We start from the raw sequence: 17,620 nt of genomic DNA, 5'->3' as shown, positions 1-17,620 counted from the left end.
GCCCGTATTATCACCAGGACCCCTTCTGTCCACCACATCACTCCTGTCCTGCAGCAGCTTCATTGGCTCCTGGTCAAATATCGCATCAATTTCAAAATACTCTTGCACAAATTTAAGGCTATTCATCATCTCTCTCCTCCATATCTCTCTGATCTGGTTCAGATCACCGCCCCATCTCGGTGTCTTAGATCTTCTTCTTCCCTTTCTCTCTCTGTCCCCTCCCCCCGTCTTGCCACCACGGGTAGCAGGGCTTTCAGCTACTCTGCTCCTCGACTCTGGGATTCCCTTCCTCCTGATTTAAGAAATATCTCTTCCTTCTCTCTCTTTAAGTCATAACTCAAAACTCATTTGTTCAAAATAGCTTATCAAACATAGCTTCTCCACTCGGCTATTTTCAATTTGATTTATGTCTTATGCTTTTATGATTGTGTAAACTGCTTGCTTTTATGTTGCTGTTATTATTCTACCGTGTACAGTGTCCTTGAGTGTTCTGAAAGGTGCGTTCAAATAAAATGTATTATTATTATTTTTCCACCAATACAAAAGGGCTGTTTTTTGTTTTGTTTTTATTTTTTGCTCATAAGCAGAGAGTGCTTGCTAGCGCTGTCTTTAGACAGTAAATGTGACGAAACTATTCAGGAAAAAACGCTGCGTATATATTGTTTATCATGACTCTGGGTTTACGTGGCCTATCAACACCATTTAAAAACTGGTATATATCACCTTGTTGCTTTGTCATCTTGAAGTGGTCATGTGATTGGCTTACCACGACTACTTTATTCTTCCTCAGTCAAACAGCAGCACTCGTGCAATTGTTTTGCCCCCCCCTGAGCTCCAGGTGTTGTGCCAAAAAGTGATCATCTGGTAGAAAGTGATTGCTGTCTGCGGGAGCGCGCGCAGCTGCTTAAAGCTGTAGCGCCCAGATTACTTACATAGAGAGCTAAGTCTGTGCAACTGATGTAAGGTGCAGTAAGCTGAAGACAGCTTCAACCGTTGTTGAAAAATTGTAACGCGACCGCCCCGCATTTTCTTGTTGGTAACGGTAACGACATTGTAACGATAGAAATAGTAATTAGTGTTGAATATCAACACTTCACTGAGTTCTTTTGATTTCTCATAGGCATCCGATGGAAGACAAAACCCTGCTCAGTACACCATTTCACACTTTATTCTGTTACACAATTACTTCTCGAAGGGAGATGCGTCCTGCATGACACGGTGCCGCGGTTCTCAAAATGGTTGTGTGCCCCTAACAGTTTTATTACAGAAGCAGAACGCTGTTATTCATCACTGGTTGCCTGTGGAGAAGTGGACACGGCTCATAACCTTTTTCTTGTAATTGTACAATAAAGGTGTAGTAAGAGTGTTGCTGTGACCACCAGAGAGTGCTGTTGTATTTCTTTCCTGTTTACTTTTTCCAAACTGTGCAGCAAACGCACCAAGTTTGTTAACAGGTGATTCTTTTAATTATGTTTGACTGATTGTCCCAATTAATTGTCAAAGGAGCTTGCAAAGAAAAGCGTCTGGACTTCTTTAAGTTGCTTTCAAGCAACTTAATTAAAGAAGTCCAGACGCTTTTCTTTGCAAGCTCCTTTGACTACGATGACCTGGATGACTGAGAACCTTCACAGACATACGTCCCAATTAATTAATTGTAATAAAAATCTTTATTATAAAGTTGCTGATCAAGTTTATTTGATGAATGTTTGAAGTTTAAGTTTGGCATGTTTGCTGAAAATATTTCTTTAACTCTTGACATGAACTGAACATAAACTTGTGGCTCCTCTCATGTCACTGCTACCTTTTCTGCAGGTGTTACCTTATACATCATATTTTTTATGCTCACCTTTCTCACAACCGAGAGCATAAAGAGGAGGTGCTATTGGTAACAGGTTTGGCCAGCTCTTGGTTTCCTCTTTCCAGTGTACCGCTTACTCGATCAGACTTGTTTGCTTTTCAAACGGAGGTGTTTAAGTTTTTGTTCTTCACTAACAGGTAAGTCTTTCATGTTTGATTCAGCTTGTAATTCAGACTAATTAAGAGTTGTGTATTTATGTAAAAAATGTGGTTTAATCTAATCGTTGTTCATTTATCTCCATGTTGTAAGTTTTAACAACATCAGAAAACACATCAAGTTGAAACTGATTTTATGATTTCTGGAAGACAAAAATACAACTTATACAGTAAGAAGTCTAATAATAAATATAAAATATAGTACATATATTTATTGATTGGTACAGGGGTTTCGGGTTATGGGTGGAAAACAACACAAAAACATGACTTCCTTGTTCCTTGAACAAGAGCGTGCAGTAAATAAAGCTGGGGCATGGTGCTGACATCACTATGTGCTGCACATTTATCTGCTAAAACTGTGGATTTAACTACATTTCTGGAGTTTTTGAAATGTGTTGCATTAAATAGAAAAGGTTTCTTTTATTTAGCTTTGTTGATATAAATGTGGCAACGATTATTGAGAAAGAGATTTTTCATGTAACAACTGAGGGAGGAAGTAGAAACAATTCAGCAGAAATGAAAGATTAAAAAATTTATAATGACAACTTTTTGTCATGTGAGGCAGAGGCAGGCAGGAAGGGGATGCAAACACAGGACTCTAGTTTTAGTTCTAGAAAACTAGAACTAAAACTCCAAACCAGAAACACAGGGAGACTTACACACATGAGGAGGTACAACAGGACAAAAGGCAAAGGAACACACAGGGTTTAAATATACAAGGGAATAATGAGGGAATGGGATGTAGGAGGGAAACACAGCTGGGATTAATTAGACATAACAAGACAAGGGGAAGAAAATTAGACACACTGACATTGGACATGGGACTGTCAAAGTAAAACAGGAAATAACACAAACATCGAACCAGGAAAATAAGACACAACAGAAGGAACACAAGGGAGGCACAGAGACAAAACCTAAAGGAAATCACAGCAGTGCTAAAGAAAAACTAAGGAACAGAAAATACAAAAAACCAAATCATGAAAAACCCAGAACATTGAATAAACAAAAACCGAAACATGGAGTCACCCTACTACAGACCATCACACTTTTATTATGAATATAATTGTTATTATTATTATGCCAGAAATTATCTATAGAGACCAAAGTCATTTTTGTAGCACACGACAAACTTTTTTCTGCTGTGAAGTGAAAATTTTAACATAGAAGTTTATGACAAGTTTGAATTTGAATTTATTTATTTAAAAGGGACAGTGCAGTTTAACATAGTTCAAGTGCAAGACATGAGACTGATGTACTGCACATAGGTTTATAGCTACTGCTAATTTTCAACAATTGTCCCTTGTTGGGCTTACAATCTAAATAAATACATATTACAATAAAACATACAACATACAGTGACCTGCTGTTGTAGCCGACACAGTAAAGGGACTGGGTACATCACTGCGGGATTCCATTTTCAGCACCTGGAGGTTGCCTTTCCATGTAAAACATTCTTGTAAACTAGTATCAGCACAGTGTTATCCATATGAAGAACCAGTGTCACCTGTTAAAGCCAACTTGAGAGCGTGCAGTGATGTGACAGCCTCCCAGCATCAAGTCGGTTTAATTAAATTAACAAATTACTTTTAAAATTCTGTTTAAAGCTCCTTTGGTGGAAAGTGAAGGGAAGTGAGGTGTGTGGATCAAATTGTTTTTGCTGCTAAGACTTTAATCTGATTCTTATTTCAGTTTTTTCTTGTCTCTCAGTCTCCAGGATCTCAAGACAGGATGTCAGTGACTGTGTCCAAGGCTGATGGGGTCACTGTACTCACTCTGACCACTGACCCCCAAAGTCCTTGGCCTCCTCTGTGTCAGATCTTCAAGAACCTTTGCTACAGTCCAGTGTGCTGCACTGTGTCTCAGCACCTGAGAAGTCTCAACAGAGCTTCTCAGACAGTGCTGGGGGTGAGCTACAACCATCTACACATCACATTTTATATTATGCCTATTTTTTAATTTGTAGTTTTTTCTTAAACTGCACAATGTTCACTGTTCATACTGTACTTCATTTTTCACAGACGCTGCAGATAATGATCGGGCTTCTCAACATTGGATTGGGATCTATACTCTATAGCACTTGGAACTCCCTTTACTTAAACTACTTAGGCTTTCCATTTTGGTTGGGTGCATTGGTAAGTAAATAATGATGGAGATATATCTATAATCTATAGATATATAGATATATATAGATATATCTATATATATATATATATATATATATATATATATAGATATATCTATATAGATATATAGATATATCTATATATCTATATATATATATATCTATATATATATCTATATCTATCTATCTATCTATATATATATATATATATATATACACATTGTCTAATAAGCAGCACAGTGGTTGTTATTGTTGCCTGATAGCAACAAGGTTCTGGACTGGGTGTCAGTTGTGTGCGAGTTATTTCTGGGTGATCCGGTTTCCTCCACAGCCCAAAGATGTGTTTCATGTTAACTTGTAATTCTAAATTGTCCTTAGGAGTGGAAATGAGAGTGTGTGGTTGTCTGTTTGTCATAAATTGGTCACCTGTGTTGCTCCCTTGTTAGTGAGATTTGGTTACGAAAAAAAGATGACCAGATTTGTTTTTCCATTTCACATCAGGTCATACTGGATACACAAGATGAGAAATGAAATGCCAAAAAAGAGCCATGTAAACCAAACCTGTCACAGTAATGGAATAGGAATCAACTGAGTAATCTTTACGAGAAGATCATTTTGGGGGTCAAACATATCTTTCCACAGTTAAATATGTGACAGAAAGCTTAATTGCCAAGTTTTGTCCAAGATCTTTTTAAGTGTGATGACACCAGTGCACATTTACAAACACAGATTCATAGTTTTGCTAGGTTACATTAAAAATTAGCTATAGTTCAAAATAGCAGTTCACACAAACAAACAATTGCTCTCTCATGGTGAAAAGTTTTATTTACAACATATCCTGCAAGAAGAGGGGATAAAATGTCCATAAAGACCCCTCTGTTTTCTCTGTTGCACTCAGTAAAAAGATGGACGTGAACTTTATTTATGTATTTATTTATTTTGTCTTTTGTCTAGTTCATCATGTTCGGCACTGTGTGCGTTTTGTCTGAGAAGTATCCAAGTCCATGTTTGGTGAGTATTTCAGCTGTAAAACATTTTCATATGATCTCTAAAGGACTTTTTGTTGTCATGTCTTATTCTTATTTGCATTCATGATAAATATACTAAACATGTACAGTATGTCCTACAGCATACACACACTTGCATAAATACTGGAGGGAAGTTTGCTGAAGGAGGACTTAACACCCCTCTAGTCTACATATAATTGTTAAATTATTTTTAGCAAATAAAATACTTTGATAAAAATTATTTCCCACTCCTGACCCCACCTCCAACTTTTCGCACTGCATCTTGAAACAGTTTATATTACAAACAACAATCAGGATGTTACATCCTCATCATGGAAAGATTGTCCACTGGCCTGTAGGTGTGATTAGTCCTGACCGGATGAGGTAGCTCTTCTGTGTTGTGCCATCCGGCGCAACACAGAAGAGCGGCACATGTTCAGGGTTTTAAAAGCCACAGAGACACGGTGTTCAGAAAAAATGAGTCTTAATTGTTCCGATGCTCATGACACATACAGGATCACAAAGGGTTTTCACTTAGGCAGCACTTGTCCTTCTCTCCTGGATCAGTTGGAGCTTTCTTTAGGAGCCTTCCCAGCTTTGACAAACATCCAGCTGGGATAACCACATTAACTCAGGGCCTTCTTGATGTGATGTTCTTCTGCTTCCCTGACCACTTTGTCTGTGGGGATGGTGTTCATTCTGTGTTGTAGCGCACTGGTGATACCCAGATTGTGCTCCACTGGATGGTGAGAGTCAAACCTTAAATACTGATCTGTATGCGTGGTTTTACGGTACACATCAACATTTAAATGTCTCTCGTTACTGATGGAAATCTTACAGTCTAAGAAGGCTAACCTGCAACTTTTCATATTCAATGGTACTCATGGCCACTGATCAATGGTCTTTGATCAGTAGTTGTAGATCAGCGGTCGTGACAATTTGCATACTAATGGTCAAGAAACTGACCTCACAGCCCATTGTTCATCAGTGGTGCTAGTTTCAGTAAGTATGCAAATGAGACTGAAGAGGATGGATGAGTGACCAAACGTTTCTCCCACTGAACCAGCTTTCTGGGATTTCCTTGCCTGGATGATTGAGCATGCATGAAGACAACAGTCACAATAGATTTCCTGAGAGATTACACTGAATAGGGGATGTGATCCAGAACTTGTTCTGTTTCTATATTTCATTATGTCAAGAAGAATAAAGGAAGAGGAAAATGAAAAAGAGGCAGATTAGCTGGCTAAGGTTAAAAAACTGCTGCCTAAGTTTAAACGTAACTTCCGTAAAATTATAATTCACGTTGAAGAAGCTCAAATTTTTAGAAATCTGGCCAAATTAATGAACCCTCCTCCACAAATGTGATTATCTAGACTTGGGACCAGGAAGCAGAGTTGCAGTTTTATTATGTGTCTCTGCAGCTTCTCTCCTCCTGTCACCCCCCTTAAAATGAAAAATCCCATCCTCTGAGAGACTGTGTCAGCTGCCAGACAAAAAAACAAAACAATCAAAAAACATTAGAAAAAAAAAAATCACAAAGAATAACAGCAAAGTCCACAACTATCCACAACTGCACCAAAGCATTTTGAAAGCGCTCTCGAAATCGCATATATTTCCAAACAGAGCTGTCCCATTGCAGTGTGGATGTTTGAAAACGCAGACTTTCTAAAACGATGATGCATTTTAGTCATGTGATGCAGTCATGTGACCAATTAAACAAAGATAGCGGAGTGCATTATACAGCAGTTGTTTTGATTGCTGTATAAATTTTGACAGCCCTAAAAAAAGATTAACATCAGTTTGTACGTGCTCCAGATAGCTTTTATTTAAGTTCTTTAATTCTCACTCGCTTTTGCGCAGGACTGGAGCGTAAGCGTTTTGGGCCGTTTCAATGTAGACGCACAATTCTGTGAAAATGACTGAAAGCGCTAGTGTGGACGCAGAGAGTTTTCAGATGAAAACGCCATTTTCAAATCTATCCGGGCTAGTGTGGATGTAGCCTAAGGGGAGACAATGCTAGGGACACAGACATGAGACAAGGGACCGTCAAAGTAAAAAGACATGAACACAAGGGAGCACAGTGAACACCTAAACACTGGAAGAAAATAACAAAAAAATCAGAAAACTAAAAATTGATAAACACAAAACATAAACATGGACTCACCAGATTCCGGACCATGACATCTACGACAGAGATTCCAAATCTGAAGAATCATCAGAATCAGATACTTCATTAATCTGAAGTGAAGAATAACATTAACAAACCAAAAACAGAAACCCCAAACTTAACATGAAAATAACAACCATCATATCCTAAAGCAGCAACTAGACAGAAACCAACGTTTAGATTAATGAAGAATCCAGACATGACTATGAAAACATGCGTACTCACAGAGGCTATGATACTTTAGTCTAAGAATGCACTAAGTGTCATTTATGGTTTGGATATTTTCTTGTACATTAACTGGTCATTTTTGTTTTTCAGGTCATCCTTACCGTGATTCTGAATCTGGCTGGAGGTGCTTTTGCCATTACAGCCATTGCACTGTACAGCATTAATTTAGGAGACATTCGTTCTTGGTGGAACTGTTATGAATACTACAATGGCTACAATGGCTACAATGGCTACAATGGTTACGGGTATGGCAGGGAAACAATAAGGCCTCCATCTTTGGAGGAAAAACTCCTTCAGGAGAAATGCTACGAGGGCCGAGCAGTGCTGGTGGTAAGTTAGGGAAAGCAGAAAGAAAAATGGCACATATACACTATATGATACTATCTTATATACTGCAGTATATAACATTTTGAGACTTTAGATGAAACACTGTTGTTTGCGTCCCATCAGATGCTCCTGAGAAGCATCAGTGCTGTGATGATCACCTTGTCTGTTCTGGAGCTCTGTGTTGTGATAAGCTCTGCTGTCCTGGGAATCAAGGCTCTGAGGAACAAAGAAAAAGGACAAAACAAGGTAGATAATGGACAACACAATGGTTCAAACACATTCTGATAAACATGTTAAATAGTAGAAGATGTTGGCTGAACACATGAAGTGTTCTTGCAGGAATTCTGTTTGTTTTGTCTGAATATCAGTGAAACCAGGTAACAGTGAGTCTGTGCAGTGTTCTCATGCTCTCTACCAGTTTGAGTGAGTCAGTTAAAGTTTATATCTGATGTACAGACAGAGAGCAGGATGACAACATAAAACAAAACAACAGCCCATCATGACTTTAAGGCATGAAGCTCAGTCAGTCCCACGTCTGGCTCCCACATGGACCGGCCCAGGACAGCAAGTCCAGAGTTCAGGCTGCAGATTTTAGGGAGAGACTGTGTGAATCAGAGCTTCATGGTGGAACTGCTGCAGAGAGAGAGAGAGATCCATGAGGAAGAAGAGCTGTTGGGACTAATAAAAAAATAGACCAGAGGAAGTTTGAACAGCTGTGCCCAACTTTCTGTTAGTGTGGACAACAACAGCTTACCACAGTTTGTTTTAATAACAATAAAATAAATTGTAATTGCACTTTATTTTTAATGCTGACTTACATTAAATATTTCATTAAACATTGATTCCTTTTTGTATTCCTGCATGAAATTGTCATCAAAGTGTGCGCAGTCATGGTTGTTTGATTGGAGGGAGTCGACACTTCACAAATATTTTTTTCTCTTTTAGAGCACTGACGACCCAGAGCTCCACAAACCTCTGCTGGAGGAAGTCACTGCACAGCCTGTGGCATAAACATCTTGGCTCTGTGATTGGAAATGTCTGCGATTTACACACATTCTTACTAACAGCTAACTGATAATATACAAATGATGACTGTGTGTTAATGTAGTGACATATATCTTATATTTAGTTAGATCCCAGCACCGGGTTGGTAAAAAGTGATTGATAAACAACAAAATTATTGTTATAAGTCAGAGTCCTGAGCTCAGACGCTGTGCAATAACCTGAAGTTTATTCAGTCAAAATACAAACTGGTAACTCTTTTCTTTTCTTTCTTTTTTAATGTGTAAACAGGGAATGTCAGGTGGAGGTTTTTACTTTTAAATGAGGTTTGAAATGTTAAGAAACTCAAGAATTTACTTTTCCCAGCCTGTGCTGTAAATGCTTTCGCTTCAGTCGCACCTAACCTCTGGAACAACCTCCTTCATGCTATTCACGCATCTGACTCAATCCAGACCTTCAAGGCTCGATTGAAATCCCACCTTTTTAGTTTAGCCTTCCCAGCTTCCTAAAGCATGCCTTTTAAGTGTACTTCCTTGCCCTCCCCATTTTCCTCTGTTTTGCTTATATTGTTTTATCAGTTTTATTTTCAAGTCTTACTTGCTTATCTGCGTACTTGTACACTTGGTTAATCAATGCCTCCCACTTGCTAGCGTATCTGCTTTTGTATTTTGCTACTGTTTTAATGGATTTTGTGAAGCACTTTGGTGTATCTCTGGTTTTAAATGTGCTATACAAATAAAGTTGTATTGTATTGTATTTCTTGGCATGTTGAATAAAACATGAAAGGTTCAGCTGTTGTGCGTTGTGTGTTTATTCAGATTTTGTAATTGTGAATCAGATGGAGACCAAACCACATTCTCACTTCTGCCAAATACGAGGAAGAACTAATTGTAACAGGTCTGCATTTAGTTCCTGGTTTCTGTTTTCCAAACTGCACAGCAAGCAACCAGTCTGAGTTTAGGTTTAGTTTAGGACCTTTTTATTAAAAGTTACATGCTGTGTTTAAAGTTCAAACTCATTAGAAGATTCATGGAAACATACAATGTCAGTCAACTGAGATAGTGAGAGGTTCATATTCAGTGGATAGAAACCATTTAAATTTCACTCACATAATTATTTTAATATTTAAATAGTTAACAGCAAAAATTGTGAAATGGAAAAAGCAGGAATGATTAGGTGGATCTCTGATTCTATGCATCAGCTGTGACTGTCCTGCTCACTGTCTGCTCAGTTTAAAACACCACACTTAGTCAGTCTGTGCAGTAGTCGCAGTAGTTAGAGCAGTGGTCACTGCTGTTGTTCATGGTTTGAATGTGTCAGCACCTTTTCATGCACTTTACCCATGCTGTTTTTCACTTTCAGAGTACTGATGATCGACAGCGCTACAAAGACCTGCTGGAGAAAGTCACTGCACAGCTTATAGCCTAAATGTGTTGCCTCTGTCCTTTAACATCACTGAGTTATACAAAGTTTTCTTCTTGAAGTGCTGCTTAAAGACTGCATTCCTGCTGTGTGCTTGTATTTTTCAAACCTTGCATTTACTGATTCTGACAGTCAGTTTTCCACCATTGTTGGTGTTCTTCTTTATTGCTACCAGTGAGGGTTTTTTTTGTTTGTTTATTAAAAATAATTTAATTTTGGAACATGTAGAACAAAAATGATGCCATCTATACATGGCGTTACATGGCGTTATTGTTTGTAAGTATACTGGATAAGTGGTTAAGAAGGAAGAAAACTGAAGTTTGGATTTGATGCTTTTGCACAATTTCTCCACCAAGCAGCACAGATATTCATCCTTTCACTCATCTTAAGTGTGATCAGGGGAATTTAGAAATCAGAACCAAAAAGAAGGTAGGAACGGGTAGAAGACACGGATCTGTGTGGAACTGCCCTAAAATAAAAAACCCTCTATATCACATTCAAAAACTTTTAATGAATTCGTTTCAGTTTATAAAACTATCGTCCAAAACAAAATTATGTTTAAACTCTTCTGAAGCATATTGTGCACAATATTCAGGTTAAATCTTCTGATTTCCTGCCCCTTAAAACAATTTCCCTCAATCAATCAATCAACCTCCCACTTTCACATGGACTGTGGACCACATTTAGACAAGTCCAACTCCAAACATTCCTCCTACATGTAGCTGCCAAGTGGGAGGAGGCACTTCTGCAGCGAAATTGAATAATCTCTGGAACAATTTCAAGGAATCGAAATCCTCAAGTGAAAAAATAAAGTGGTTATATGGAATTTAATCTGCCCTATCCTTGGTTACTGACATGTAGCTCAGACTGGAGCGTGGCGCTGGGCAGAATACCGAGAGCCAGACCTAAAGGGTACACTACGAACCAAGCTCAACACAGCCGGCTTTCTTTGGCTCAGCTGGCTCACTATAGGGAAAAAGGGCTGGTTGGAAGCGCGACCCTCTGCTCCAGGATCCGTTCACGGTCACATAAAAAGGGGCGTTTTATGGGTCATGTGACTCCTCTTCCACATACTCAATTCAGAGGCGTAAAATAATAAAATGGAGATTACAAAACCTGTCTGTACATAACATAAATGATAAAGATCACTTTCACACAAAGTTGTTTCCGTTCTCTGTTGCTGATATAAAAGTGGGCCCATGGATCCAATGACATCCTCCTACTGGAGGATAAATGAATACAGAAAGAACTATTAACTGACTAATAAACAAGCAACATGTGAATATGAAACGATTTAATAAACATTTGGAAGCATGAATTTCATTTGTGTTGGACAGATTTATTTCTAAACAATATCTAAATAAACAGATATTGTTTATTTCTAAACAATATTGCCACATACTTTTCTCCAGCTAACATCCTGCCCTGACTTTTTATGCTCACTTTTAATCAGTGTTTACTCTGTGTTAAGCAAAGGGTAAAGGTCTTTGTATGCTCTGAATGGGAGGAGGCACCTTTGCTAAGAGGTTTGTTTGTACTTCGTGCTTCCTCTAAAGGCTTGTTTCCCGACTTCGCAGCCAATATTCAGACTGATTTTTTTCTCAAGAGGATTTGTTTACATTTTTCTTCTTCTCAGAGAGGTACTTTCAAATGATTCAGTTTATACAGCCTAATTAAATATGAGATATTCATTATGTAACTACAGATTAGGCGATTTAGTACCATGATGTCCATTTTATGATGAATATTCTACGCTTATGCTAAAGTGATTTGCAGAAAGATATGTGAGAAAATAAAAGGTAAAGGTGAAAAGTTTATTTTAAATGTACATGAACCTTGGGTATGACAAATAAATTACATGACAAATGAACTTTCATATTTTTTGGAATGCACTTACATATTAAGCCAGCATAATAAGCTGTAGCTCTTTTGTACACATCTGTTCAAATCTCCATATTTTGTCTCCTTTTCTGTCTTCAGCTATTTATTTGTACTATTTGTATTTATATGTTCTATTACTATTGTATATATTAATCAGCATCTGTGGGTAGACAGCAAAGAAAGAATTTCATTGCACAAAGAAATGCCTTTTCTCTTGTGACACATGACAATAAACACTTTGAATCTTGAGATACACTAGTATACATCATTTGTATTTGCTTTGAGTTTCCTCATGTTTTTGCACTTTGAACACATGTCCAGATAAAATTGACTGTTTTATGTTATTCAGCCTTTACTTCATTCACTCTGACAGCAAAAGGTCACTTTAGATTGCTTCACTTGCTGCAGTAAATACAGTGAGTTAAACCTCAGGATGAATCCAGTTTGGAATGGTATTTGTTTGATTCTTGGAAAACAGAATTCACCTAATTATGAGCTATAACAGTTTATTACTGCTCTGTAGCCTCACCTTGGACATTTTGGAAGCTATCACAACATTCAACTGGATATGAAAACATGTTAATGATCCAGTGATTGAGACCCAGAGATGGGCAGTAATGCGTAATCCGATTACTTTTTTCAAGTAATGAGTAAAGTAAGGGATTACTATTGCAAAAAAGGTAATTAGATTACTGTTACTTTCCCGCAAGCATGCTGCGCTACTGCGTTACTAAAACCGTGAATTTTTTTGCGAGAGCGTCTCATGACAATGACGTAAGCGAGTGCAACAATCATGGCAACAGCTGTGTGCAGATCAACAATGCGGGAGAGAGTATGAGCGTGCAGCATTTAAAGCGTGGAAGTACTGACCTTAGTTTGAGTTTGATGCTGTAAAAAATGACGAAAACGTTAGCGTCCGCTGTTCACTGCGTGGGAAGAAAACTTCTTTTTACAGTGAAAAAAAAAAAGCCCTCTGAATCTCAGCTAAAATGTCACATAAACCATTTCTACAACCACCAAACACACCGAAAACAAGCCATGGTTAAATAAGCAGTTATGTAAATGCACAGAAGACCGCTAAACAAACCAAATGGAACAAGAACTTCTTCAAACTTCATGTAACCGGCTAAAGACAGGCTGGTTAGCTTCCAGAGCTATTACTGACTCCAAACACCAAGTTTCACCACATTCTGACCAAAATTCACTGAATGAGCCGCAAAAGAAGACCCCAAAAACACATAGCAGCGCAGATGCGCTACTGATTACTTTTTTCAAGTAGCTTGACCAACACTGTTGAGACCTATGAAGTCAACATCTGGGTGAGCAAATGTAACCTAAACAACAAAGGTTGCATTTATTTGAATTGTTGAAACAATGTGGAAGTAACTACACACTGTCATGATTCGGCTGTGTGGCAGGCAGGAGAGGACCCAAACGCAAACTCACAGAGACAAAAGGTAAACTCAAAAAACACAGCTTTATTGCTGGCGTGAAGTGGGACACGAAAAACAATACAAAATAAACTAAACTGGGAAAACTAAAGCACAAGGAGCCACAGGGAAAAAAAAATCACACAGCTATGATGGAGACTACGACACTGACAAAGAGAAACACAGAGCTTAAATACACAGAGGGATAAAGAGGGAATGAGACACAGAAGGGGAGCACAGCTGGGAGTAATCAGGCTGGACGAGACAGAGACGCAAAACTAGAAACACTCACATGAGGCATGGACCTACAAAGTAAAACAGGAAACACACTGACTGAATTCTAAACATGCAAACTTAACAGCAACAGGGGAGACATAACATGGAACACAGGGAAGCCATATGACAAAGCCAAAGAGCAAAACCTAAGATAACAATAACTGAGATCTAGGGAAACACGAAACAGTACCACAAAGGACTCAAAACATAATCCATAATATAAAAACACGAGATCTCTCCAAAATGAAACAGGAAACATGAGAGGCAGACATGACAACATAAGACAACAGACATGAAACACACGAAGGGCAAGGGAGACTTCACAGGGGTTGAAAACACAAGGGGGAACTAATAAGCAAATGAACATAGGAGACCTGATGAGCTTAACATACTATAAACATCAAAATGAACTAAAACTCAAAACACTGGGTCCTAAGACCCAGGATCGTGACACACACTGGATAATTCTGGATGGAAAAATGGAGAAATGAGGAATAAATACAGAAATGCAGGAATAAGATCATATTAATTACTTAGTAGTTTGGTTTGTTAATGCATGTGTATATATGACAGCAGCTTTTCTGTGTGAAGTTTGCATGTTCCTTGTCTGTGTGAGTTCTCTCTCTGGCTTCCTCTCACAGTCAAAAGACTGTGGTGTTGGCTTAGCTTAGACTGTTAGTTAGATGAACCTAACCCTCGATGTGAAAGGATGATTGGGTCCAGAATTTCATTTTAATTTCATGCATTCTGTTCTGTCTTTCAGTCTACAGACAGGATGTCTGTCACTGTGTCCAAGGCTGATGGGGTCACTGTATTCACCTTGACCTCTGACCCTGATAGCTCTTGGCCTCCTCTGTGCCAGATCCTCAAGAACCTTTGCTACAGCCCAGTGTGCTGCACTGTGTCTCAGCGCCTGAGGAGCCTCAACAGAACTTCTCAGACAGTGCTGGGGGTGAGCTACAACATTCAAAGATAGAAGATAGATCAAAGATAGAACAGATAGTTTCCATATAATTACTAATACATTAATATACGTATTAGATTTTTTTCAGAACTCTAAACCTAAACTTTGAGTTAATCATTTCTGCTGATGAAATAATTAGTGATTTTTTTTCATATTGCTGTCACTCCTCATGGATGTAATCGCTTCAGGTGTTTATTTAGAAAAGCAAAAAGGCAAAGTGGTCCACTGTACAGCATCACTGCACCACAGATGTTTATCACCAATACTGTCCTTCCTTTTTCACAGACTCTGCAGATTATGATTGGACTGTGCTGTTGGAAAGGTACTATGCAAGTAATCCTAGTGGAAGGGGTTACATAAAAAGGATGAGGGACCTGTGGAATCTTCAATATCAGGGATCCAGACTGACGGCAAAACAAGTAGTGGGGATGTACACCAGCTGAGAATGGGCCTGAAACATTTCTTACAAGACTAACAGAGTTGTAGCTGCCGAAAAATTGCAAAGTCAGTTTTGTTGTGACAGAATGTGAAAAGGTAAAGTTGTATTGTATGTAGGTTATATTCAGAGATATTTTTTTGGTTGTACATCAAGTGATATGTTTCCTATTTCAGCTCATCCTCACTGTGACTCTAAATGTTGCCGGGGTTGCTTTTGCAATCACAGCCATTGTGCTCTACAGCATCCATTTAGCAAACATATACCTGTGGTGGGGATCGCAGTGTGATAATGACTACAATCCATACTGGTACCGGATGCGTACAACAACCGCAGTTGTTCCATCTCCTGAGGAGATGATCATTAAGGAAAGATGCTTAGAGGGCCAAGCAGTGGTGAAGGTAAGTTTGAAAAAGGCCAACAGTTAAAAGGTTTTTTTTCCAACTGTTGGTTGGACAAAACAAGCAGGGAGTCATTCGTTATAGCAAAGAAGATGAATTTGAACTTAATAACCAAATGAACTATTTGGTTGGACCAAATAAGCAAACAAAAAACGTGTAAATATGACATCTAAGAAGACAATTTAAATCATGAAGAACAAATTCTTCATTAAATCGATACAAAGATAAACTATTTTCAGAAGTTTTTGAGGTGACATTGTTGTTTTGAAATGCAGCATTGATGTTTGTCTCACCAGATGCTCTTGAGAAGCATCAGTGTTGTCCTTATTGTCCTGTCAGTCCTCGAGCTCTGCATCACCATCGGCTCTTCCATCCTGGGGATCAAATCTCTGAGGAGGAAGGACAAGGGAAAAAATGAGGTACAAGATATATAGTATGAACTAACACAGTCTGATAAACATCTTAATTAATCTGTAAATGTTGAGTAGACAGTAGTTTTATATGAGTTCTTAAAAGATTACTTTTAAGAATGTGTCATAGTTTTGATTCTGTCTTCATGTAATGAGTAGTGGTGTCCAAACATTTGTCTGGTAACATAAAGGTTTTCTTTTCTTTTCTTTTTTTTCTTTTCTTCTCAAATCGTCAATTTAAATCTCTCTCTCTTTTTTTTTCTTGAAAATGTTGTGTTTCCCCTTTGTGTTATATACATCCAACTCTGATGGTGGATGTTCAATTCAATTCAACTTTATTTATGTAGCGCCAAATCACAACAAAAGTCGCCTCGAAGCGCTTCATAGGTACAGAGAAAAACCCAACAATCATATGACCCCCTATGAGCAAGCACTTTGGCGACAGTGGGAAGGAAAAACTCCCTTTTAACAGGAAGAAACCTCCGACAGAACCAGGCTCAGGGAGGGGCGGCCATCTGCTGGTTGGGGTGAGAGAAGGAAGACAGGATAAAGACATGCTGTGGAAGAGAGACAGAGGTTAATAACAGATATGATTCAATGCAGAGAGGTCTGTTAACACATAGTGAGTGAGAAAGGTGACTGGAAAGGAAAAACTCAATGCATCATGGGAATCCCCCGGCAGCCTACGTCTATTGCAGCATAACTAAGGGAGGATTCAGGGTCACCTGGTCCAGCCCTAACTATATGCTTTAGCAAAAAGGAAAGTTTTAAGTCTAATCTTAAAAGTAGAGATAGTGTCTGTCTCCATGTCCCCATGTTCATATTAGACATGGTTTTAAAACAAATCTCATAATTTCAAACAGAGATTCATATAATGTTTGCTGTTGTTAAAGTAATCCCTGTTGGTCAATAGGTCTGCAAACGGCTCTAAACCTTTTGTTTCATACAGTTTATTTTTCAACTCTTGGCTATTTGTAATGTCATGGAGAGGATACCCTTAGTGACCTAAGTTGTCCCAGGAAAACAGCTTAGTCTAAGAACACTGGACCCACCCACATGCTGTTCAAATCGTCTGCTTATAACAGGCATTCAATTGAATTTAACTTAACTGAGTTCAATTCAGTCAATCAGATTCAATTAAATCAAATTAAATTTGTCTTTAATGATAAGAGGCTAAAACAGCCGGTTCAGACAGGGAATGAACTCAGGGACTGCACCGTGGCACAGTATAACAGAAAGAAGGATTCTTTTGAACTTTTGTTGATGCAAAGTCTGACAGTGTTGAGGCTCATAATTTACCCGAAAAGAAAAGAGTGGTTACAGAAGCGCAGACTAAAACTCCCCGCACGAAGCACAAAAGCACAAAAGCACAGTTCATTCAGTTTTGTGTAATCGTCAGCACATTTCACGTACTTTCCCATTTCTTTCTTCTTCTTGTAGAGCACTGATGACTCAGAGTTGACCAAACCACTGCTGGAGGAAGTCACTGCACAGGCTGTAGCCTAAATGTCTTTGTTCTATCAGTTACCAGGAA

The 17,620-nt window shown here is 38.5% G+C and overlaps 2 protein-coding genes across 2 annotated transcripts in view; both read left to right on the top strand.

Annotated features, from left to right (window-relative positions):
- The first annotated feature begins 1,909 nt into the window (after positions 1–1,909).
- Positions 1,910–9,657, top strand: LOC106676332 (uncharacterized). The gene is made up of 7 exons (XM_024804112.2): positions 1,910–1,995; positions 3,721–3,918; positions 4,032–4,145; positions 5,090–5,146; positions 7,628–7,867; positions 7,988–8,110; positions 8,810–9,657. Exons 2-7 carry the CDS (start codon positions 3,742–3,744, stop codon positions 8,873–8,875), a joined length of 777 nt encoding a protein of 258 aa, XP_024659880.1. The 5' UTR covers positions 1,910–1,995; positions 3,721–3,741; the 3' UTR covers positions 8,876–9,657.
- A 4,993-nt stretch (positions 9,658–14,650) lies between these two features.
- LOC101474568 (uncharacterized) overlaps positions 14,651–17,620 on the top strand; it is a 39,295-nt gene continuing 36,325 nt past the window's right edge. Inside the window, exon 1 of the mRNA XM_014412719.3 lies at positions 14,651–14,827. Coding sequence (XP_014268205.1) covers positions 14,651–14,827 — 177 coding nt within the window. The remainder of the gene's footprint in view (positions 14,828–17,620) is intronic.

Source organism: Maylandia zebra, linkage group LG1 (genome assembly GCF_041146795.1).
Source record: "Maylandia zebra isolate NMK-2024a linkage group LG1, Mzebra_GT3a, whole genome shotgun sequence".
Lineage (NCBI taxonomy): Eukaryota > Metazoa > Chordata > Actinopteri > Cichliformes > Cichlidae > Maylandia > Maylandia zebra.
Note: the sequence above shows the minus strand (reverse complement) of the source record. Positions and strands in the feature narration are given on the sequence as shown.